Genomic DNA, 25,737 nt, shown 5'->3' on the forward strand with positions numbered 1-25,737 from the left:
AGCAAACACTCCTTTGTCTATAAAGTCTCCACTGACAACATGCCAGTCTGAGAGAGGGAGTGGACAGCACTGCCAGTCTAAACTTCTCTGTATGTTCTGTCAGGAGTGAGAGCACTCGTGTTGGCTGCATAAGACCATGAAGAATTCCAAGGGAGGTGAGTCTCAATATTGGTCAACCTTCTGTCTGATTTTGTTGATGCTATGTTCTTCCCAACAGAATATGGCCCCTTCCGTCTGTGATTGGAGGACAAGAGTTCAAACTTCTTTCCCTAAAGCTTCAGATGAGACAATTCTTGGGCACTTTGTATCCATTACACTTGGTGATTTTGCTCTGAAGACCTTTGTGAAATACCCAGATTTTTCTGAAGTAATTAGTCTGTAAGTAGTTCTTTTTCATTGCTTCATAAATGAGAATGTAGAGTGAAGCCAAGGGCATTTCCTCTCTTCATTAAACAAAGTATTTAACTAAAGCTGTTGGTTCTCTTGTTGTCCTCTAAATGTTGAGTATGTACATGGTGATTAATCACCTAGGATCCAATTGAGCAATACTGCATATTTTCATAATGATGGTGTCCAATTTTTTGATGCAGGTTTGGACATATTTATAGAAGAGATCAAAGGGGCCTGCTTTCTGAGCTTGGACTGCTCTGTGGCGGGCATGGGACTTAGCCAGGCTAATCCCTATGCTGTGGCGGGTAGTGCGGAAAAACATGTAATCTCGGTGTGTCCCATTTGTAATTCAGGTAAGCCAACAGCGCTTCCAACCTCCCGGCTCTGCGGATCATGCGATTAAAGTGCTGGTGGTGGGAAGACGCGCTGGCCCACTTCCGGACGAGCAGTCATCAATTAAAGATGTCTTGAGGTCTGGCGTGTTTATTAGTGGCCAGCAGGGTTCCTTCTGTCTTTAAGACCACTGGAACCTGGGGTCGGGGATTTGCCCATTGACTGATCAAGGGGTATTTAGATAGCCTGCCTTCACCTGTTTCCGCACTACAGCAGGCCCCTCCTTTGATGATGTTGGCGATATACAATTTGATCAGATTTAATAAAGTATGGCCCGTATTTAATCCATATCATTGTCTCGAGTCTTTATTCCAGGACTTGGTGGGCAATACTTGACTAAGTATGTCATCTATTAACAATTTCTTCAGGATCACTTTGCCTGCTAGAAATCTAGACTGAGACATTACTTTTTATTTACTACTATTAGTCCTTTAGGTACTTGTTATCCTTCATATTCCACCTTATCATTCATTCAGACCTTTATGGCATAATCAAGAGATCATTTCAAATTGTTGAAAGAAATTAATAAGCTGCATTAAAGAAACAGTACTATCATGCCATAGGTGACAGTATAAAGCAAAGAATTAAAATAATGCTAATATTAATACTTTAAAATAGGGCTGCAAATACGTTTATTATTTATTTAAACCATTTTAGCTAAAACCTCCAAAAATTCAATGATAAAAGTTAAATATAACTTTTAAAGTCTGTTCCATATGGCTGTCTTCATACATCTAAAACTTTATGGCAATTGATGCAAATATTTTGCAAATAATTAGCGATATTGTAGTGGTTTTAAATGCAAATATTGTGACTCTATTTATTGTGTGTGAATTGGATGTTTGTAATAACAAGCTCAATTTCTCTGGGATGCTTCTATCATATCAACCATTTATGTTTGCTTAATTCCTCTTCAGAGGTCTTCCTCAATTCCATTTGCTGACTCCTTTGTTCTGTCTGCCACACATATAAGCCATCATATCCATTACCCTCCCCTTCATGGAGAAGTCCACCCTTTGCTTCTCTTCTGCTGCTGACTTTTTCATAAGAGGGGTTGACAAATTCACTCTCCATTGCATTGTGTTTTTGCTTGTCTCTTCTCATGGTTTCTGGGATCTAAAAATATCTCTGTCTCCCTTTGTTTGTAGTCTTTGTTATTTAATTTCAATATGTCTTGTTTCCTCTCTCAATCCTTGCTGTGCCCCTTGGAGATCTATTTATTTTCCCTTCTTCCCTTTGAATCTCAACTGTAATCCAATGTCTTTAATTTGTTCAGATAGCTGATCTATTTTTCCATTTATATTTTGTAATCCAAAGACAAAAAATTCTTCCATAGTCCTTTCTGGCTCTTTAAAAGAAAATTGCTCCATAGTTCAAAGAACTCCAGATTTCTACAAGTCTCCTTCTAGCTTTGTTTCCAGCACAAGTAAGACACAATAGTTATTCACAAATGCATCTTATATCCTGAAGCAAATAAAATTAACAATTGAATTTTTCTCTCTGGTCCTCATAGAGTTTTCTTCTTGCTGTTTCACAGATTTAAGTAGTCATCTTGTCCTGCTGCCCTAGAAATAAACACTTTTCCTCCCCCCTCTTTTCTTCCTCCCCCTTTCCTTTCTCTTTCCCCAACTCAAGCCTCAAGTGAGGGGGCAGTACTCACCCATCCAGTCAGATATAACCACTTTCTCTCCCCGATCACTCTCACTTTTTTCATTATTTAAGTCCTTCAAAGTTCCATATAGAAAAAAGCAGCTTACATCAAGTTCTCTTCATGGGGCATTCACAGCTTAGTGCCAAGATGGCTCCTAGATCATTTCTGTACTCAGACAAAAGAAGATATCAGAGAGAAGCAACACCAGAGTTCCCCTCAATCGAATTCTGATGCTTCAGACTTTCACCTCTCCTGGTAAAAGTCCTTTCTCCCCCAAGTCTGGAGGGGGTTGAAACCTAAGGATCCCGGACAGTTTTGGGAGCCCTCCTGAAACCCAACCAGTCTCGTTGTGACGAAGCCCCACGTCCCGAAATCACAGATTCTGCTATATGCAGAAAGCAAGAATATGTCAGGGGGCAGAGGAATGGGAGACAGTTTGGAAAAATGGTGTTGTGAATCAAGAGAGCCAGACAACAGAGGAGAAAAGACGTTGAAGAGATGAAGGTCTGTCCAAAAGCTTGAAAGAAGTAGGAAAGATGGTCAGAGATGAAATTGTCTTTTATAATTCCCTGATTCTGAAGGGAAAGATCTGAAGGCATTGTGTGTTCAAAAAGGGCCTCGTGGAAATCTCCCTCAAATAGCTCTCCATCTACAAAGTTGGGAGGCATATGATATCTTCAACGAACACAGCAGGGAAGATCAGTCCACTAGAGAGAACAGCATCAGTGTTTTGCAGGAGGGGATGTGGCCCATTCGGTTCTACTTCACAATCTTCAGAGCAAAATAGCTACTATGTTCAGCAGTAGGAAAAAATAAAACTGCTCTATCTGTGGATCATTCTAAAGACAGACATTTTTCAGTCATTCTTCTGCATGTTTTTCCTGAGAGGGAATGTGGTACCTGCAGAAAGAGTTAGTTCTACATTTGTAAAACCTGTATCTATAGTGAAGGAAACATGAGGAATGTGATATTTTGGGTCCTGTCATGTCTAGTGTTCTACATCTGTCTTACACTAAGGAGAATCATCCATCCAAGAATTATTTTTCCATGATATGGGTGACCACATCTAACTTGCTCTGAGGATGCAATTCAGGTCACAATTAATAACACAATTTTGGTTCCTTCAAGCAGAAAATTGAGCAGTTTTGTGAAATTTCATTGCAGTGTCATTCCAAAGAACTACCAGCACATCCTAGCCTCTGCTTTTGCCATCCGCCAGATCAACCAGAACGCTCAATTCTTACCCAATATCACATTGGGTTACAAGGTTTATGACAATGCTTTTAATCCCTGGAGAAGCTGCTTGACCACCATGGATCTTCTCTTCCTGGGCAAAGGGCAACCCCTCAATTACAACTGTGGCAACAAGGAGAAAGTTCTGGCTGCCATTGGTGGGCTCACTTCTGAAATCTCCAGGCAGATGGCCAACATCTTCAGTATCTACAATATACCTCAGGTATGTCCACAGGGCTAGAAAACACTAACCTCATGGAAAGGCCTTATTTGTCTCCCACTTCCATTGCTTTCTCATATTTGCTAGGATTTACTTCCACCTATAGAATTCATAATCTGAAGGTAGTGTACAACAAGGTGTTGGAATTTAGAAATCAAACATTCTTTTCCCTCATTGTGCTTCCTGGTAAAAATTAAGTTAGAGCAAATGTATCTGTCATAAATATGTGGTGTATTTTTAATGTAAGAGTTATGATGCTTTCTCGCTCAGCTCAGCTATGGCTCCATCAGTACTACATTACGTGACAAGATTTGGTTCCCTTCTTTTTACCGGATGGTCCCCAACGAAGATGCTCAGTATGATGGGATTGTTCAGCTCCTGAAGCACTTTGGATGGAACTGGATTGGTGTCATCGTTTCCAAGGATGACAGTGGAGAATCCTTCCTTCAGACCTTGAGACCAAGGCTTTTACAGAGTCATATTTGCATTGCTTGGACAGAGATGATCCCAATAATGACAGTGTACTTGCCAAAAGACATCATGTGGGAGAGGATGCGCTCAATCTATTGGATCCTTTCTCTGAGTGAAATTAATGTGATTCTTGTGAATGGAAACAGGCAGTATCTGGAGGGGCTACGATTGGTTTTAGACATATTTGAATTTCACAAAATGCAGCCTCAAAGGAGGGTGTGGGTGACCACAGCTCAGTGGGATTTCACAGCTTTACCTGCTGGGATAAAACTGACCACAAAATCTTTCAGTGGAACCTTGTCCCTCAGACTCCACACAAACGTGGTACCAGATTTTGAGAACTTTCTGGAGAATATGAATCCATATCAGGATCAGATTTACTTCATCCATCAGTTTTGGTATACTATATTTCTCTGTTCCTTGCCACTTTATAACCTCAGCAGTCCAAATTGGAAGACTTGTAGTGGGGGTGAGAAGCTGAGGAGCCTTCCTGGAAGTGTGTTTGAAATGGGCATGTCTGGCCAGAGCTACAGTACCTACAATGCCGTTTATGCTATAGCTCATGCGCTCCATGCAGCCTATTCATCAAGAGCTACGCAGAAGCGGAAGGGGCCTGCAGAGAAATGGAGCCTCCAGTGCATTCAGCCATGGCAGGTAATTGGAACTAGATAATCAAAGAAATTGTGCAATGTGAGAAACAGGAGTGAACCAGTCTCATTCAAAAACAAACAAGAGATAAATAAAACTAAACTGAACCAATACCAGCACAAAGCAGAATAGAGCAAAATGTGTTTGTAGCCCTAACTTCCAAATCACAGCAGTACACACTGTTTCACTTTTCTTCTGGAAGAGTGACAGAGAAGGAGCTGTCAATGAGCATCTCTTTCACAAGTGCATCAAACACCTTTTCAAAGTTCCCTAATTTTGTTTTAAATGATTTGTTTTTTAAAATCCATGTTTCCTTGAAGTAAATGAATTGTGTCTTAAATGAGAATTATGTTTTAACTAATATATATTGTCTTCTGACAACATTTGTTACTCCGACACAATGTAAAATTATCTTTGTGTGGCAGAGAGAGAGAGAGAGGGAGGGAGGGAGGGAGGGAGGGAGAGAGAGATTATGGGACGGCAGAAAGAGGTTCCCTTTGGGAGCCACAGAATGTGGGAATCTGTAAACTGCCCAACGTGGCCTCAGTAGCCAGAGGATTTCTGGTTATGATTTAATGTTGCTGAGTCAGAGGAGATTTGCATGGATCAATAAACACATCACTTGATACTGCTGGTGGAAAAAAAATCTTCATTGGTTCGTTGAGAAGTCCTGGAAATATCCCACCAGTTGTTATTTTAACTCATCTATTGTGTTTTACATGGACAATTTTCAGATGCTGGAAAGCACAGAGTATTTATCCATTTCTTCAAGTCTGACTAAAGATGAGTATTTTTTTCCTCCTCTGGTCCAGCTTCATTCGTTTTTAAGAAACATTCGGTTTAACAACAGTGCTGGTGAAGAAATATTTTTCAACGAGAAAGGAGACTTAGAAGCAGGATATGATATCATCAATTTTGTCAGGTTCCCCAACGAATCCTTCCAGACAATCCGGGTTGGAAGTGTGAATCCTGCGGCTCCTGTGGGCCAGAGATTCGTGTTGAATTCAAGTGCCATCACCTGGAATGAGAAGTTTGATCAGGTAGATATGCTTTTTCTTCATCATCGATCTCATTTCTGAGTGTACTTTTGATATTGCTATGTGGTAGTGCTGATATTTTTTCAGAAGAGGCTAAGAACACAACATATAGAAATGTGCAGATTGCTTTTCAAGCCCGAGGCACTTAAAGTACCTTGCAAGGGTCCAAATGGAAGGTAGTTAGAGGATGAATAACATTTGGTATCATAGCTGGTATATTGTCAGTGAAGGATAAAAAGGTCTTTTGAATAACCAATTCTAGCTTTGCTTTCCATTGATTGATTGATTGATTGATTAATTTTCAAATCCAATAAGGACATACTGAGAAAAAAAGAAAGGAACAAACAGAAATTTTAAAAAGTGTGGAAAGGGGGGATCCGGGGTGGGGATCAGATCTTCGCACGCTTTTCCCAATTCTTCTCAGAATCTCTTCTTCATTAGTTATGAACATTTATTGTTGAGTTTGTTACACAACTAATAAAGCATAAAGAAAACAGAAACCTAAGATATACATATTGTGATTGGGTATTCTAAGACTCAAAATTACACATCCCTAGATCAATATTTTCTTTATCTAACAGAATGTCCTATATGGCTTTCCCTGTTATTTTAAACTCTGCTGGACTTTTGCCTTTGAGAAGCTCTGAGGGTTTTCCCCTTTCAGCCATTTCAAGGGCTTTGTGTAGCCGTTATGTCCACTTTACCATGCAGTCTCAAACTTTCTCATCCTCTGTATAATATTTCAGAAGTAGTTTATATATTCTGGAAACCAGATGATCCTCTTTGGCAGAAAATTCTTCTACAAAGATAGACTTTTCTACTTCAAATTCCACATTTTTCTGATCTTCTTTAAATCTTTCTGTTAACTGTACATATGCAAAACACTGGAATTCATAAGTGTATTCTACTAATGCTTCTCTTGCCTTCACCTTAAATTCTCCCTCATTCATATCCCTTTGTTTATATTTCCCTTTTGAACCATGTCATTTGGGTATAAATGGATCCACCATCAAGTAACTTATTCCATTTGTCTATGCCATATGAGAACAGTAGTCGGACTCAGCCCAGAGCGTCTTTTGTGACCAGTGATGACACCATGTCTATTGTCTCCAAAGAAGCACAGCAAATTAGGCAAATTTTATGGAAAATCATCAGGATTCTGGCAAAAAAAAAAAACCAACCCTCGGAATATTTGTAAGGAGGAAACAGATTATCTAGACCCACTTCAGGCCTGACAATGGGACATGGACAGCTTTGGTCATATTGGCGGATGACCTAGGCTGGGAACTGGACAGGGGGAGTGTGTCCCTGTTTCTTCTGCTGGACCTCTCAGCGGCTTTCAATACAACCGACCACGTCATCCTTCTGGGCGGTCTCTCTGGGATGTGAACTTGGAGGCACTATTTTACAAAGGCTCCAATCCTTCCTGGAGGGGAGACCTCAGAAACTGGTGCTGGGTGACTCCTGCTCAACACCCTGGCCATTGGCCTGTGGTGTTCCTCAGGGTTCTGCTTTGTCACCCATGCTTTTTAACATCTACAGGAAACCGTTGGGAGAGGCTGTCTGGAGTTTTGGGGTTGGGTGTCACCAGTACAGTAGAGCCTCGACTTATGAACTTAATCCGTTTTGGGAGGACATTCGTACCTCGGAAAGTTTGTAAGTCGACCTACCATTTCCCATTGAAATGCATGGGAACAGAATTAATCCGTTCCAGCATTTCAAATAATAATAATAATAATAAAAATACAAAAATAAAAATAAAAAGAGCAAGTCCCATGTTGGGACTGGAAAAAAAAGCCACACACACAAAAACCACAGAACCATAACCCCCCAGTCCAAACCAACCCTCCAAAACGCACAGAGAAATATTTTTTTAAAAAAGGACTTACCAGTCCGAAGCCTCCCAGCGCTTCCTCATTGTGACGGCTGTGATGATGTCACCTGCCTGTCACTGCTATGCCTGGAGTTTATCTGCCTATGGCAGGACAGGAGGTGGGACTTCAGTGGGTGGAGTTAATGTATATAAGGGGGGAGTGAATGTGGTGAAGAGAGAATTGGGAGATGGGAAGACTGGGATGAGATAGGGTTCGGTTAGGAACTTGGTTAGGGTGTTAGGGCCTGTTTATTCATGTTATGAGGTACTGTGCTAGTGTAGGTCTGAATGAGAGAGTGATTGAGGGGATACTTTATCACATTGATTGCCTTATTTAGTTTCCACAGTGATTTACTATTATTTATGTTTTCTTAATAAACAATCCTTTTTATTTTGAAATCCATACCATTGTCTGATGAGTCAGATCAATAAGTGTGGTTGGTGGCAGCGTGAATAAAGTGTGAATGAGAGTAATGTGACCATTGTGACGTGAAAGGAGGACGTCACAATAAAATTGGTGGCAGCGGTGGGATGCGACTTGTCCAGTAAAGCCTTGGCTAAAGGGACCAGAGCAAAAGGATTTCAGTTAGGGTCACCTGAAGTGTAAAGCGTGGTAACTCTCTAGAATTTGACTCAAGGGGAGCAAATTTGGTGGAGAGGCGCTTAAGCTTCAGAGTGGAAGCACTGATATATGAGCTCTGTGGTGTCCATTTTGTGAGGAAGAGTGGCCCAAAAGCAGAAGCTGTGGTGACTTGGTCCTCCTTTCACGTCACACTCATGATCATTTAACTTCTAAATAACCTTCCTTCTAAGTATCATTTAACTTCTTCATGACTTTCCTTCTGATGATCATTAGAAAACACCCAGGTCCACCTGTGTGGAGAGCTGCCACCCTGGAGAGAGTATGTCTGTACAAATGGGGAAGCAGGTGTGCTGCTATGACTGCATTGCATGCCCCTATGGGAGGATTTCGATCCAGATAGGTAAGTGAAGGAATCCAAAAGCACCTATGGAGAAATACAGGAATTTTTATTACCTCTCTAGTGGTGTTCCTGCCTCATTTTGTTAAGTCGAGAAACAAGGATGTCCCAAGAGAGTAACAACTTTGAAAAAAAATGCAGGACCCATTTGAAGGATCATTTTCTCTAATGGATAAAAGTTGTGTGACTCCACAACTAAGACCAGGTTGTTTTCTTTCAGATGCAAAAGATTGCCAGGAATGCCCCGAGGACCAGTATCCAAACAAGAATCAAGACAGTTGTATTCCCAAAGCCCTAAGCTACCTCTCTTATGAGGAACCCTTGGGCTCAGTCCTGACTGGCTTGGCCCTCTTCCTTTCTATCACCACCATCGTGGTGATGGGGACTTTCATTCAGTACCGACACACTCCCATGGTCAAAGCCAACAACTGGAGCATCACCTGTGCCCTACTCTCTTCTCTGCTCCTGTGCTTCCTCTGTTCCTTCTTCTTCATTGGACAGCCTGGAACTCTCACCTGCCTTCTGAGACAAATGGTGTTTGGCATCGTCTTCTGTGTATCTGTTGCTTGTGTCTTAGCCAAAACCATCACTGTGATAGTAGCCTTCATGGCCACAAAGCCTGGACTTGGGATGAGGAGATGGGTTGGGAAGCGGCTGGCAGGGTCAGTCATCATTGTGTCTTCTCTTACACAGGCTGGTATCTGTGCGGTCTGGTTGATGACCTCTCCCCCCTTCCCAGAGTTTGACATGCATTCTGAAACTGACAAAATCTTAATTCAATGTAATGAAGGTTCAGATCTCATGTTCTATCTTGTCCTGGGCTACATGGGTTTGTTGGCCATCCTCAGTTTCTTGGTAGCTTTTTTTGCCCGCAAGTTGCCAGATACTTTTAATGAAGCCAAATTAATCGCTTTCAGCATGTTGATGTTTTGCAGTGTTTGGGTGTCTTTTCTGCCAGCCTACCTGAGTACTAAAGGGAAATACATGGTAGCCGTGGAGGTCTTCTCCATATTAGCTTCCAGTGGTGGCTTGCTGGGTTGTATCTTCTTTCCCAAATGTTATGTTGTTATTCTCAGGCCTGACCTGAACAACAAGAAGCAAATAGTAGGGGAAAAGGGTCGGTACAGTTGATAGAGATATCACATCTTCAGTGAATTCCTCTGTGGAGAAGCTTAAAGAAACAAGTTATCTTAGAGGCCTTTATAATTGTCCTGGTTTTGCGTTGATTTCATGGTATGTGAGGTAGGAAAAATGTCTGTTGCCCTTTTGAGGTCATACCTACAGAATAAATTCGAAGTGGGTGGTGTATTTTTCTCTCACGCTTGGGGGGGGTGACCCTGGCCGTGAAGAGTGGGGTCCGTAGCCTGGGCGTACATCTGGACCCGACACTCACCATGGAAACCCAGGTGGTGTCGGTAGTCCGCACTGCCTTTTTCCACCTCTGTTGGATTGCCCAGCTGCGGCCCTATTTCGACACGGGAGCACTCACTACCTTGGTGCATGTGCTCGTAATCTCAAGATTAGACCACTGTAACACACTTTACGTGGGACTGCCTTTGAGGATGATGTGGAAACTTCAGGTGGTGCAGAATGCGGCGGCCAGACTCCTCACTGGAGTGAGAAAATACCAACATATTTCTCCAACTCTAGCCGCATTGCATTGGCTGCCCATTTGTTTCCGCGTCGACTTCAAAGTCTTAATGCTTACTTACAAGGCCCTAAACGGTTTAGGACCTCGATATTTGAGGGAACGCCTGCTCCCACCAAGGTCTACCCAGATCACCCGTGTGAGTCAGGAGGAGAGGCTGAGGAGCCTGACGCTGAGAGAGGCCCGGAAGGAAAAGACACGAAACTGGGCCTTCTCGGCGGTGGCTCCTCGCCTTTGGAACAACCTCCATTCAGAGATTTGTGCAACCCCTACGCTGGGAATCTTTAAAACCCAATTAAAAACATGGTTGTACATCCAGGCCTTCCCTCCAGTCAATGCCTGATTTCTTTTCTATTCCTTATTATTTTATTCTCACTCTATTTTATTGTAACTGTCTCAAATGATTATGTAATGTTCTTGTATTTCATTGTTTTATCCTATACTGGAAGCCACCTAGAGTGGTCGAGTAGACCAGATAGGCGGGGCATAAATAAATAAATAAATAAATAAATAAATAAATAAATAAATAAATAAATAAATAAATAAATAAATAAATAAATAAATAAATAAATAAATAAATAAATAAATAAATAATATTTGTGGGCATGTTGACTAGTCAAAGTGTAGTCAGACTCAGTGGTACGTTTTTAGAATTATTTCTCATCATGAAATATGATAAACCCTCTGGATTGCCAAGTGTGTCAGTTTCCTATGATCAATTGATGAAGTCATATTATGATATGGGGGGGGAAGTGTCCTCTTCAATTGAATTTACAAAGTTTATTAATGAGCAGCATATTTTATAAGATTCAGGGCCTTACTATTGAGTGCAATAAGTCGCCTGCCTGTGAGGGAAAAGATCAGATGCTGATCTAATCAATTTGTCTCTACTCTTGAAACAGTGCCAGCAAAACAAGGGTGGTGGCTCAATGGAATTTTTTATTTGTTATTTACCCATTTCTAAGAAAATTCAGTTGCAAACCCTTTGAAATTTGGGATGCAACTCTGATATGTGGAAATGGGAGACATGACCCTGACAGTACCTCATTTTGGTCATTGTACTGTGTCATTTTTCATTCAGGTCCCGAAGAAAGAAATGTGACCTTATTGATATCACCCATGACAGGGGTCTTATTCTAGTGTGTGGTTCTCTCTTTGAAGCCCCCCAGCTGTTTTAGACTTCTCCTCCCATCATCCTACTTCTGATAAGGTTATTTAGGACTTCTGGAGGTCACCTCCCAAAAATCTCCAAGGCCAAGTGCTAAGAATGAGAATGTGATCTCTCTAGGATGAGAACATGGAACACAGACTTCTGTTGACTCCAGCACTTCCAGAAGTGAGAGATCTTTATTCCCTCCCTTACCAAGCATTGAGGACACCTGTGTTCCATATTTTTCAAGACCAGCATGAAAGAACCAGTCTTCTAGAAATTAGTCGAAAAATGCTATTAACCTGTTTCTGATTCACAGGTAGAAACCTGAGGCTTCTGCCCAGGTCATGAATATTAATGTAATATCTGCATAGACCAATTTGAGTGCTGGAGGGGTGGAGTCATGAGACATAAGAGACTCAGCAGGAGGACAGAGAATTTTAATGGAATTACGGAGATTGAGAGTTTTGAGAGATTTGAAGCGTTTGGGAGTTTGGGCGGGGGACTGGTTGAGAGTGGATAAAGGAGGATGCTTGTTTAAGAGTTAAAAACATTGCTTGAACTATCATCATCTGTAACAATAAACAATTTCTATTTGTTTCTTTTAAAAATGACACATTGCCTGTACTTTTATTATTCATAATAAACAATGTTAATGTAATCAACTGGTGGCAGCTGAAAGACATATATTGTGAGCTCTTAGTTTGGTGAAACAATCAGGAGTCCCGTGGGGAATCATGACAATCCCCTTCTCTCAACTAATCCCGAAGAGCCCAGAAAAACTTTATAGTTTTAGTTTTCATAAGGTTTGATTAATTGATGGATTACTTGGGATAGGTTCTCTTAACATTGTCACTTGGACACAATGTGGCACGTTCTTTATGAATACTTCTGTGTTTAACAATTTCCAGTGAGAAGAAGAAGAGGTTGCAAGAGGAAGAGAAGATTTTTTAGGAATCATGACACTAGACTGAGGTGACCCTGATTAACATCGTAATGTGAGACACCACTGTATAACTTTTCCGAGGTGCTTCATGCATTGCCTTGCTATAAGCCCAAAGAACCTGACAACACATAACAACAACAAAGTAACTCAAGATGTTAGACACATTAAAAGTCTTGATCCTTTTTTATACTTTTGTGTACATTTTTAATACTTCAGGCCATCAGCATAACAAACTCAAGAAGCCTTGATAACCTTCCCTATAATTATCTGAATTACTGCATTCCACATTCTGTTTCCCCAATGACCCTGAGAAATGTGGGTGCTTCTGTGCCAAAACAAGGAGCAAACACTCTTTCGTCTATAAAGTCTCCACTTCAAGGAACTGACAACATGCCAGTCTGAGAGAGGGAGTGGACAGCACTGCCAGTCTAAGCTTCTCTGTATGTTCTGCCAGGAGTGAGAGCACTGGTGGTGGCTGGAGAAGACCATGAAGGAGTCCAAGGGAGGCGAGTCCCAATATTGGTCAACCTTCTGTCTGATTTTGTTGATGCTACATTATTCCCAACAGAATATGGCCCCTTCCGTCTGTGATTGGAGGACAAGAGTTCAAACTTCTTTCCCTAAAGCTTCAGATGAGATGAGTTTTGGGCACTTTGTATCCATTACACTTGGTGATTTTGCTCTGAAGACCTTTGTGAAATACCCAGATTCTTCTGAAGTAATTAGTCTGTAAGTAGTTCTTTTTCATTGCTTCATAAATGAGAATGTAGAGTGAAGCCAAGGACATTTCTTCTCAACAAAGTATTTAATTAAAGCTGTTGGCTGTCTTGTCGCCCTCTAAACGTTTAGTACGTACATGGTGATTAATCACCTAGGATCCAATTGAGCAATACTGCATATTTTCATAATAATGGTGTCCAACTGTCTGATGCAGGTTTGGACATATTTCTAGAAAACATCAAAGGGGCCTGCTTTCTGAGCTCGGAGTGCTCTGTGGCGGGCATGGGACTTAGCCAGGCTAATCCCTATGGTGTGGCGAGTAGTGCGGAAAAACATGTAGTCTCGGTGTGTCCCATTTGTAATTCAGGTAAGCCAACAGCACATCCAACCTCCCAGCTTTGGGAATCGTGCGATTACAGGGCCGGTGGTGGGAAGATGCGCTGGGCCCCTTGCGGACCAACAGTCATCAATTAAAGATGTCTTGAGGTCTGGTGTGTTTATTAGTGGCCAGCAGGGTTCCTTCTGTCTTTAAGACCACTGGAACCTGGGGTCGGGGATTTGCCCATTGACTGATCAAGGGGTATTTAGATAGCCTGCCTTCACCTGTTTCCACACTACAGCAGGCCCCTCCTTTGATGATGTTGGTGATATACAGTTTGATCTGATTTAATAAAGTGTGGCCCGTATTTAATCCATATCATTGTCTCGAGTCTTTATTCCGGGACTGGGTGGGCAATACTAGACCAAGTATGTCATCCTGCACATTCCATCTTATCATTCATTCAGAACTTTATGGCATAATCAACAGATCATTTCAAATTGTCAAAAGAAATTAATATGCTGCATGAAAGCAACAGTACTATCATGCCATAGGTGGCAGTAAAAAAAAAAAGCAATGCATTAAAATAATGCTAACATTAATACTTTAAAATGGGGCTGTAAATATGATTATTATTTATTTAAACCATTTTAGCTAAAACCCCCAAAAATTCAATGATAAAAGTTAAAGATAACATTTAAAATCTGTTCCATATGGCTGTCTTCATACATCTTAAACTTTATGGCAATTGACACAAATATTTTGCAAATACTTAGCGCTACTTGTAGTGGCTTTAAATGCAAATACTGTGACTCTATTTATTGTATGTGAATTGGGTGTTAGTAATAACAAGCTCAATTTCTCTGGGATGCTTCTATCTTATCGACCATTTATGTTTACTTAATTCTGCTTCTGAGGGCTTCCTCAATTCCATTTCCTGACTCCTTTCTCCCATCTGCCACGCATGTAAGCTATCATTTCCATTCCCCTCCCTTTCACCTTTTGCTTTTCTTCTGCTGCTGACTTTTCCATAAGTAGGGCTCACAAATTCACTCTCCATTGCACTGTATTTTTTTTATTGTCTCTTCTAACAGTTTCTGGGATCTAAAAATATCCTTGTCTCCCTTTGTTTGTAGTTTTTGTTATTTAATTTCAATATGTCTTGTTTCCTCTCCCAATCCTTGCCATCCCCCTTGGAGATCTTCTAGTTTCTATCCCTTCTTCCCTTTGAATCTCAACTGTATCCCAATGTCTTTAATTTGTTCAGATAGCTGATCTATATTTCCATTTATATCTTGTAATCCAAAGACAAAAAATTCTTGCATACTCTTTTCCGGGGATTTAAAAGAAGATTGATCCATAGTTCAAAGAACTCCAGATTTCTACAAGTCCCTTTCTAGCTTTGTTTCCAGCAGAAGTAAGACAAAATAGATATTCACAAATGCAACTTATGTCCTTGAGCAAATAAAACTTACAATTGATTCTTTATCTCTGGTCCTCCTAGAGTCTTTTTCTGGCTGCTTCACAGATTTAAGTAGTCATCTAGTCCTGCTGCCTAGAAACGAATACTTTTCCTCCCCCGTCTTTCCTTCCTTCCTCCTTTCCTTTCTGTTTCTCCCACTCAAGCCTCAAGTGAGGAAGGAGTACTAACCCATCCAGTCAGATATAGTCACTTTCTCACACCGATTAACTTTTTTCATGATTTAGGTATTTCAATGTTCCATATATACTAAATCGAATTTTGATGCTTCACACGTTCACCTCTCCTGGTATAAGTCCTTTCTCCTCCAAGTTTGGAGGGGGTTGAAATCCCGGACAGTTTTGGGAGCCCTCCTGAAACCCAACCAGTCTCACTGTGATGAAGCCCCACCCCCCAGAATCACAGATTCTGCTTTATGCAGAAAGCAAGAATATGTCAGGGTGCAGAGGAATGGGAGACAGCTTTGAAAAATGGTGTTGTGAATCAAGAGAGCCAGACTACAGTTGAGAAAAGATGTTGGAGAGATGAGGTTTTGTCCAAAATCTTGAAAGAAGTAGGAAAGATGGTCAGAGATGAAATAGAAAATTGTCTTTTATAATTCCCTGACTTCGAAGGGAAAGATTTGAAGGCAGGGTGTGTTCAGGAAGGCCCTCTTGGAAATCTCCCTCAAATTGCTCTCCATCTACAAAGTTCGGAGGCATATGATATCTTCAAAGAACATTGCAGGGAAGATCAGTCGACTGGAGAGGACAGCATCAATGTTTTCCAGGAGGGGATGTGGCACATTGGGTTCTACTTCACAATCTTCAGAGCAACCTAGCCACTATGAGCAGCAGTAGGAAAAAAAAATAAAACTGCTCTATCTGTGGATCATTCTAAAGACAGACATTTTCCAGTCATTCTTCTGCATGTTTTTCCTGAGAGGGAACGTGGTGCCTGCAGAAAGACTTAGTTCTACATTTGTTAAACCTGTATCTATAATGAAGGGAAAGTGAGGAATGTGATATTTTGGGTCCTGTCATGTCTAGTGTTCTACATGTGTCCTAAATAAGGAGATTCATCCATGCAAGAACTATTTTTCCATAATATAGATGACTACATCTAACTTGCTCTTAGGACTAAATTCAGGGCACAGTTAATAACACCATTTTGGTTCCTTCAAGCAGAAAATTGAGCAGTGTTGTGAAATTTCATTGCAGTGTAATTCCAAAGAACTACCAGCATATCCTGGCCTCTGCTTTTGCCATCCGCCAAATCAACCAGAATGCTCAGTTTTTAAACAATATCACATTGGGTTACAAGATTTATGACAATTCTTTTAATCCCTGGAGAACCTGCTTGACCACCATGGATCTTCTCTTCATGAGCAGAGGGCATCCCCTCAATTACAATTGTGGCAGGAAAGAGAAAGTTCTGGCCGCCATTGGTGGGCTCACTTCTGAAAACTCCAGGCAGATGGCCACCATCTTCAGTATCTACAATATACCTCAGGTATGTCCACAGAGTTAGAAAACAGTAACCTCATGGAACGGCCTTATTTGTCTCCCGCTTCCATTCCTCATATTGGCTAGCATTTACTTTCACCTGTCAAATTCATAATCCAAAGTGAATGTACAACAAAGTGTTCGACCTTAGAAATAAAACATTCTATTTCCTCATTGTGCTTCCTGATAAATATTTAGTTAGAGCAAGTATATCTTTCAGAAATATAGGCTTTATTTTTAATGTAAATGTAATGATGCTGTCTCTCTCAGCTCAGCTATGGCTCCATCAGTCCTGCATTGCGTGAGAAGAGTCAGTTCCCTTCTTTGTACCGGATGGTCCCCAACGAAGATGCTCAGTATGATGGAATTGTTCAGCTCTTCAAGCACTTTAGATGGAACTGGATTGGTGTCATTGTTTCCAAGGATGATAGTGGGGAAACCTTCCTTCGAACCCTGAGACCAAGGCTTTTACAGAGTCATATTTGCATTGCTTGGACAGAGGAAATCCCAATAGTGACCGTGTTTTCACCAAAAGAAATAATTTGGATAATCCTGGCACCAATCTATTGGACAATTTCTCAGAGTGAAAGTAATGTGATTCTTGTGTATGGAGACAGGCAATCTCTGGAGGGGTTACGACTTGTTTTAGACATCTTTGAATTTCAGCAAATGCAGCCTCAAAGGAGGGTGTGGGTGACCACGGCTCAGTGGGATTTCACAGCTTTACCTGCTGGGATAAAACTGACCACAAAGTCTTTCAGTGGAACCTTGTCCTTCAAACTCCACACAAATGTGGTACCGGGTTTCGAGAACTTTCTGGAGAATATGAATCCATATCAGGATCAGATTTATTTCCTCCATCAGTTTTGGTGTACTGCATTTCTCTGTTCCTTGCCACTTTATAACTTCAATGTCCCAAATTGGAAGACTTGTAGTGGGGGGGAGAAGCTGAGGAGCCTTCCTGGAAGTGTGTTTGATATGGGCATGTCTGGCCAGAGCTACAATACCTACAATGCCGTTTATGCTGTAGCTCATGCGCTCCGTGCAGCCTTTTCATCGAGTGCTAAGCAGAAGTGGAAGGGGCCTGGAGAGAAATGGAGCCTCCAGCACATTCAGCCATGGCAGGTAATTGGAACTAGAAAATCAAGGAAATTGTGCAATGTGAGAAACAGGACATTATTAAGACCCATTTCTCCTGTGGAGTGAATCAATCTCATTCAAAAACAAAGAATAGATAAATAAAACTAAACTAATCCAGTACCAACACCAAGCAGAATAGAGCAAAATCTGTTTGTAGCCCTAACTTCCAAATCATAGCAGTACACACTGTTTCACTTTTCTTCTGGAAGAGTGACAGAGAGGGACCTGTCGATGACCGTGTCTTCCACAAGTGCATCAAACACCTTTCCAATGTTCCCTAATTTTGTTTTAAATGATTTGTTTTTAAAAATCCATGTTTCCTTGAAGTTAATGAATTGTGTCTTAAATGAGAATTATGTTTTAACTAATATATATTCTCTTCTGACAACATCTGTTACTTGGGAACAATGTAAAATTATCTTTGTGTGGCAGAGAGAGAGAGAGAGAGAGACCGAGACCGAGACCGAGACTGAGAGAGAAACTGAGATTAAGGGAATGGGGGGGGGGGGAAAGAGGTTCCCTTGGGGACCCTCAGAATGTGGGAATCTGTAAACTGCCCAATGTGGCCTCAGTAGCCAGAGGATTTCTGCTTATGATTTAATGTTACTGAGTCAGAGGAAATTTGCATGGATCAATAAACATTCCACATGGTGGGGAAAAAAGCTTAATCGGTTCATTGAGAAGTCTGGAAACATCCCACCAGTTGTTATTTTAACTTTTCCATTGTGTTTTACATGGACAATTTTTAGATGCTGGAAAGCACAGAGTATTTATCAATTACTTCAAGTCTAACTAAAAAAGTTATTTTTTTTTCTCTCCTCTGGTCCAGCTTCATTTGTTTTTAAGAAACGTTCGATTTAACAACAGTGCTGGTGAAGAAATATTTTTTAATGAGAAAGGAGACTTAGAAGCAGGATATGACATCATCAATTTTGTCAGGTTCCCCAACGAATCCTTCCAGACAATCCGGGTTGGAAGTGTGAACCCTATGCTTCCTGTGGGCCAGAGATTTCTGGTAAATAGAAGTGCTATCAACTGGAATGAAAAGTTTAATCAGGTAGATATGCTTTTTCTTCATCATTGATCACATTTCTGAGTGTACGTTTGATATTGCTATGCGGTAGTGCTGATATTTTTTCAGAAGAGGCTAAGAACACAACATAGAGAAATGTGCAGATTGCTTTTCAAGCCTGAGACACTTAAAATACCTTGCAAGAGTCCAAATGGAAGGTAATTAGAGGATGAATAACATTTGGTATTACAGCTGGTATATATTGTCACAGATGGATAAAAAGATCTTTTGTGTTACCAATTCTAGCTTTGCTTTCCATTGATTGATTGATTGATTAATTAATTTTCAAATCCAATAAGGACATACTGAGAAAAAAAAAGAGGAACAAACAGAAATATAAAAATGTTGGGAAACGGGGGATCCGGGGTGGGGACCGGATCTTTGCACGCTTTTCTCAATTCTTCTCAGAATCTCTTTTTCCTTAGTTACTAATATTTATCATTGAGTTTGTTACACAATAAAGCCCTAAACGGCTTAGGAGCTGGTTACGTAAAGGACCGCTTTCTTCCATATGAGCCTGCCGGTCCTCTAAGATCAGGCCAGCAGGTGCTTCTGAAGGTGCCATCCCTGAAAGGGGTGAGGGGGATGGCATGTTGAAATAGGGCCTTCTCAGCTGTTGCCCCCCAACTTAGGAATGCCCTCCCTATAGAGATCCGCCTGGCTCCAACACTCTTGGCTTTTCAGTGCCAGGCAAAGACCTTTTTGTTTAGCCAGCATTTTAATTAAACAGTATTCCCTAACTGGCCACATGAGCAGCAGGACTTATTAATTTTAATTTTTTAAGAATGATTTTAATATATGATATTTTATATTGTCTTTTAAAATGTTTTTAAGTTTTAATGTTGTACGCTGCCCAAAACCCACTGCTAATGGTGCGACTAAAAAAATATTGTAAAGAAAGAAAGAAAGAAAGAAAGAAACCTAAACTATATATATTGTGATCTGAAATACTACAGTTCAAAATTACACATCCCTATGTCAATGTTTTCTTTATCTAACAGAACATCCCATATGGCTTTCCCTGTTATTTTTAACTCTGCTGGACTTTTGCCTTTGAGAAGCTCTGAGGGTTTTCCCCTTTCAGCCATTTCAAGGGCTTTGCGTAGACGTTATGCCCATTTTACCATGCAATCTCAAACTTTTTCATCCTCTGTATAATATTTCAGCAGTAGTTTATATATTCTGGAAACCAGATGATCCTCTTTGGCAGATAATTGTTCTACAAAGATAGACTTTTCTTCTTCAAATTCCACATTTTTTTCTTATCTTTAAATCTTTCTGTTAACTGTACATATGCAAACCACTGAAATTCCTAAGTGTATTCTATTGATTCTTCTCTTGCTTTCACCTTAAATTCTCCCGCTTCCATTTCCCTTTGTTTATAATATTTCCCTTTTGACCATGTCATTTGGATATGAATGGATCCACCATCAAGTAACTTATTCCATTTGTCTATGCTATATGAGGACAGTAGTTGGGAGAAGTTGTCTGGAGTTTCGGGGCTGGGTGTCACCAGTATGCAGATGACACCCAACTCTATATCTGCATTCCACCTAATTCCAGGGAAGCTGTCCTGGCTGTAAACCAGTGCATGGCATCAGTAATGGGCTGAATGAGGGCAAACAAATTGAATCTTAATCCAGACAAGACAGAGATGATCCTGGTTAGTCGGAAGGCAGATGAGGGAAGAGGGATACTATCTGTGTTGGATCAGGTTACACCCCCCCCAATGAGAACTCAGGTCTGCAGGTTGGGTGTACCCCTTGATTCATCCCTAACCTTGGATGCCCAGGTCTCGGCGGTGGCCAGGAGTGCATTTGCACAGCTAAAGCTGGTGTGTCAGCTGTGCCTGTTCCTTGCGAGTTCAGATCTGGCTACAGTGACACATGCCTCAGTTGCATCCCGTTTGGATTACTGTAAAACGCTCTATGTGGGGCTGCCTTTGAAGACAGTTTGGACAGTTTAGCTGGTGCAAACATCTGCAGACAGACTACTGACTGGGTCCAGCTACAGGGAGCAGATAACCCACTTATTACAACTACACTGGCTACCAGTCCATTTCCTGGTCCAATTCAACGTGCTGGTCATTATACACTAGGTGTCTGACACATGCGGCCTGGGGGCCATTTGAGGCCCACCAGATGACAGTTTGTGGACCCCACCTTGCCCACCCCCTGAAGTGCCCACACGTCCTCTGCTGTCAAGAGTCAAAAAAAGCCTCACCTCGCTCGCCAGCTCTCTCCTAAGACAGCGCCTCTTCCACCCTCTACCCAGAATTGCAGCCTGCCAGCCAGCCCAGCTGTGTGGTGGCTGGCAGGCTGCAGTTCCGGATGGAGGATGCAAGAGGCAATGTCTTGGGGAAGAGCTGGAGAGCGAGGCATGCTCCTGGCCCTTTTCCCAAAGCGTCCGAGCCACTGCTGAGCAATGCCTGAGAGCAGAACTCGCTCCTGGCCCATCCTCAAAGAGCACCTCCAAGCCACCAACAGCAGCTGCTACTGCCGCCACCTCTTCCAGGGAAGCAGCTCTCTGGCTCTCTCTATCTCTCGGCACCTCCAGCACCAGCCTGGCCAGCAGCCTCCTCAGAGCCCGCCGGTGTTTCCTCCTCCTCCTCGGAGCACCAGCCGGGCTAAGGAAACTCCTGGGCGGCTTCCTTGGGCTCTTGCTCCGCTTGGTGGAAAATTTGATGTAGCACAGCCTCAGCCAGACTCTGTCTCCAGTGGTCCCCAGGTAAATTGAGTTTGAGACCCCTGTTATACTCCGATACAACTTGGGTCCAGGCTATCTAAAGGATCATATATCCCGATATGCGCCTTCTTGGCAATTAAGATCAGGAGAGTTGACCCTCCTCTCAGTTCCATTGCAATCACAAGCACAGCTGATGTGGACACGAGGGAGGGCCTTCTCTAGGGCAGATCCCAGGCTATGGAACGTTCAACCTCGGCAAATCAGGATGGCCCCTTCCCTTTAATCATTTGGAAAAAAGCTTAATGTTTTATTTGTGTTTTAAATCATATATTGTTTAATTTATCTTTTAATATTTAACTTACTGTGTTTTTAAATTGTGTGAATTTTAATGTTGTCAGCCGCATAGATAGACAGACAGACAGACAGACAGACAGACAGACAGACAGATAGAGAGAGATAGATAGATAGATAGATAGATAGATAGATAGATAGAGAGAGAGAGAGAGAGAGAGAGAGAGAGAGAGAGAGAGAGAGAGAGAGAGAGATCTTCCTCTTCTTCCGGGGTCTCCAAATTGTGGACCGTTTTATTCAGACTGTTCCCTTCTGCCCACGGACTTCAGCTCATATTGAAGAAGGGTGGCGAGTTTCCAGCGGTCTGTGCTTGTGTGTGAATGTGTGTGTGCAGGCCTCCATACGGGTGGGTGGATGTCCGTGCTTCCTGGGGTGCATGCATGTATGCGGCTGCATCTACAAGCACGTTCCCTGGAAAATATACAATGTGGCCCTCATGTTCAAAGGTTTGGAGACCCCTGTTCCTCATGATCCTTTAACTTCTAAATAACTTTCCTTCTAAGTATCATTTAACTTCTTCATGACTTTCCTTCTGATGATCATTAGAATACACCCAAGTCCACCTGTGTGGAGAGCTGCCACCCTGGAGAGAGCATGTCTGTCCAACTGGGGAAGCAGGTGTGCTGCTATGATTGCGTTGCGTGCCCTAACGGGAGAATTTCAATTCAGATGGGTAAGTGAAGGAATCCAAAAGCACCTATGGAGAAATACAGTAATTTTTATTGCCTCTCTAGTGGTGTTCCTGCCTCGTTTTGTTAAGTCGAGGAACAAGGATGTCCTAAGAGAGTACCAACTTTGAAAAAAAAATGCAGGACTCATTTGAAGGATTATTTTCTCTTTTCCCCAGTACCGAAGTAGCCAGACCAGTCAGCCCTCGACTCTACGCCTGGTGTTGTTGAATGCCAGGTCTGTATCCAATAAGGTCCAGGTAATTCACGACCTTATCCTGGAGGAGGATGCAGACCTGGCATGCATAACCGAGACATGGATTGGCAGGGAGGGGGGCCTTCCCCTGGCTCTCATCTGTCCGCTTGGTTATGCGGTCCAGCACCAGGGTAGACTGGAGGGGCGGGGAGGGGGAGTAGCCATTGTTTATAAATCCAGCTGGGTAAGTGAAGAAATCCAAAAGCACCTATGGAGAAATACAGGAATTTTTATTGCCTCTCTAGTGGTGTCCCTGCCTCATTTTGTTAAATCGGAGGACAAGGAAGTCCCAAGACTGTATCAACTTTGAAAAAAAAAGCGGGACTCATTTGAAGAATTGTTTTCTGTAATGGATAAAAGTTGTGTGACTACAAAACTAAGACCAAGTTGTTTTCTTTCAGATGCAAAAGAATGCAAGGAATGCCCCAAGGACCAGTATCCAAACAAGAATCAAGACAGTTGCATTCCCAAAGCCTTAAGCTACCTCTCTTATGAGGAACCCTTGGGCTCGGTACTGACTAGCTTGGCCCTCTTCCTTTCTATCACCACCGTGGTGGTGATGGGGACTTTCATTCAGTACCGCCACACTCCCATGGTCAAAGCCAACAACTGGAGCATCACCTGTGCCCTCCTCTCCTCTCTCCTCCTCTGCTTCCTCTGTTCCTTCTTCTTCATTGGACAGCCTGGAACTCTCACCTGCCTTCTGAGACAAATGGTGTTTGGCATCGTTTTCTGTGTATCAGTTGCTTGTGTCTTAGCCAAAACCATCACTGTGATAGTAGCCTTCATGGCCACAAGGCCTGGATTTGGGATGAGGAGATGGGTTGGGAAGCGACTGGCAGGGTCAGTCATCATGGTGTCTTCTCTTATCCAGGCTGGTATCTGTGCAGTCTGGTTGATTACCTCTCCCCCCTTCCCAGAGTTTGACATGCATTCTGAGACTGAGATAATCTTAGTTCAATGTAACGAAGGTTCAGACCTCATGTTCTATCTTGTCCTGGGCTACATGGGGCTGTTAGCCATCATAGGTTTCACAGTGGCTTTCTTTTCCCGCAAGTTGCCAGATACTTTTAATGAAGCCAAATTAATCACTTTCAGCATGTTGATGTTTTGCAGTGTTTGGGTGTCTTTTCTGCCAGCCTACCTGAGTACTAAAGGGAAATACATGGTAGCCGTGGAGGTCTTCTCCATCTTGGCTTCCAGTGGCGGGTTGCTGGGTTGTATATTTCTTCCCAAATGTTATGTTCTTCTTCTCAGGCCTGATCTGAACACCAAAGAGCAAATAGTAGGGAATAAGGTGAGATGGAGGTGAGAAGAAAATCACATCATCTTCAGTGACTTCCTCTGGGGAAAGTCTACACATACCAAAGAAAGAAATCAAAGATATCTTAGAAGTCTTGAGAACTGTTCTGGTTTTGTACTGTTTTGATGTTACTTTAGGCAGAAAAAATGTCTGCTGCCTTCTCGAGAACATACCTATACAATTAAATTCCAAGTGGGTGCAATATTTTTCTTTCATTTTATTAGACAGCATGTTGTCTGGATGTTGGGTAACAATTCAGCATTCAGGTTGATCTTGCAGATGGCATAAGTAAAGGCCAAGATGTGCTGATAATTTTTTGGAATCAGACTGCAATTAAATTTGACAAAATCATCCTGTTTTCTGCTTCACTAATCAATTACGCTACAATATCTTGTGCAATAAGTTTGGTGCTCAGAGCTGATTAGGTCTGGCCACTTGTACTTAAGGAGAAATTATTCTCAAACTTATAATTCTGTTAAGGAAGCAGGTGTAGAACAATAGGCCAGTTATTACTGATGGCTTTTCTTTCTTTGTTCTGGACATAATTCCTGTAAGCTCAAGACACTGCCTGGTCTGCTGATGAGCTCTTCGGCAGTGTGGGCTTGCATTATCCCGTTCCTGGTATAGTGTGAGAGAAGAAGCTCTTGCAGAGTAAACTGCAAGGATGGTGGAGAGGAAGTATTTAAGGCAAGACTCCTCCTATCTTTGGCCTATTCCTTTTCGGCAGCCCACCCTCCCCCCAGCCCTGAATGGTAGTGTGAGTTTTACTGGTCACCTGTTTGGGGCCAGATAAGAATTTTTGATTTACATCTTGATTGGCCTTTGGAAGCAGAGATTTTTTGCCTATCCCACACTGGCTAAGGTGTGCTGGCAGAATGAGAGGTTGTCAGATTTTACCACACAGGTGGGGAGTGAGAATAAAAGACGTTTCAGTGAGTCACCTCACAACCACAGGTAACGTATAGCTCATCTGATCTCCCAGTGCTGCGGACCTTTGGATTACAGTACATGGGGGAGAAGATCCACTGGGGCCACTCCCAGACCAACAGTCAACAAGAAGAAGGGCCCTTGAGGTCTGGGGGGGGTGGACAAATTTGAGCCAGCCAGGTTCTCGCTATCTTCACAACTGTGAGATCTTGGGGCTTGGCACTCATCCATATTTTGTTAGGGGTCCGTTGAGACCCCTTTGCAGAGCCTGATTCTGCACTACACCAGGACCCGCTGTTTTCCACTGAAGATAAATATGAATATTCAATAAAGTGTAGCCCGTGTTATTCCATAGCAGTGTTCTCGCATCTTATTCTGGAATAAGGGGATAATGAATGGAGGATAAGAAATTAAACAGACAATAATATTCAAATTCAGGTCTCTGTCAAATGAAAAATATCAGATCCTGTTGAATTGGAACCTGTATTCCTAGATCAATCCCTAAATCAGTCCTAGTCTAAAGGGGGATTACATTTTTTAAGTAAGAACAGACCAATGGCAAAAAAGGTTAACCACACAGCATAGATAATCTCAGAGGTATACAGTAGAACTAAATGGAGAGAATATGTTTACAGAAAATGGGAAAATCTGAAATAAAAATATGAAATCTCAAAAGATATCCATCTCAAAAA

General features: G+C 41.9%; 2 protein-coding genes across 2 annotated transcripts; both read left to right on the forward strand.

The window, feature by feature from the left end:
* Window positions 1-153: 153 nt before the first annotated feature.
* Window positions 154-19,974, forward strand: LOC144583418 (vomeronasal type-2 receptor 26-like). Its single transcript, XM_078377142.1, has one exon. The coding sequence runs from the start codon at window positions 9,032-9,034 to the stop codon at window positions 10,025-10,027; it is 996 nt and encodes a 331-aa protein (XP_078233268.1). The 5' UTR covers window positions 154-9,031; the 3' UTR covers window positions 10,028-19,974.
* Window positions 16,507-25,737, forward strand: LOC140708289 (vomeronasal type-2 receptor 26-like). Its single transcript, XM_078378234.1, has 3 exons — window positions 16,507-16,650; window positions 16,914-17,073; window positions 23,217-25,737. The coding sequence occupies exons 1-3, from the start codon at window positions 16,507-16,509 to the stop codon at window positions 24,125-24,127; spliced, it is 1,215 nt and encodes a 404-aa protein (XP_078234360.1). The 3' UTR covers window positions 24,128-25,737.

The sequence above is a fragment of the Pogona vitticeps genome, chromosome 6, assembly GCF_051106095.1.
Source record: "Pogona vitticeps strain Pit_001003342236 chromosome 6, PviZW2.1, whole genome shotgun sequence".
In the NCBI taxonomy this organism is placed as follows: Eukaryota; Metazoa; Chordata; class Lepidosauria; order Squamata; family Agamidae; genus Pogona; species Pogona vitticeps.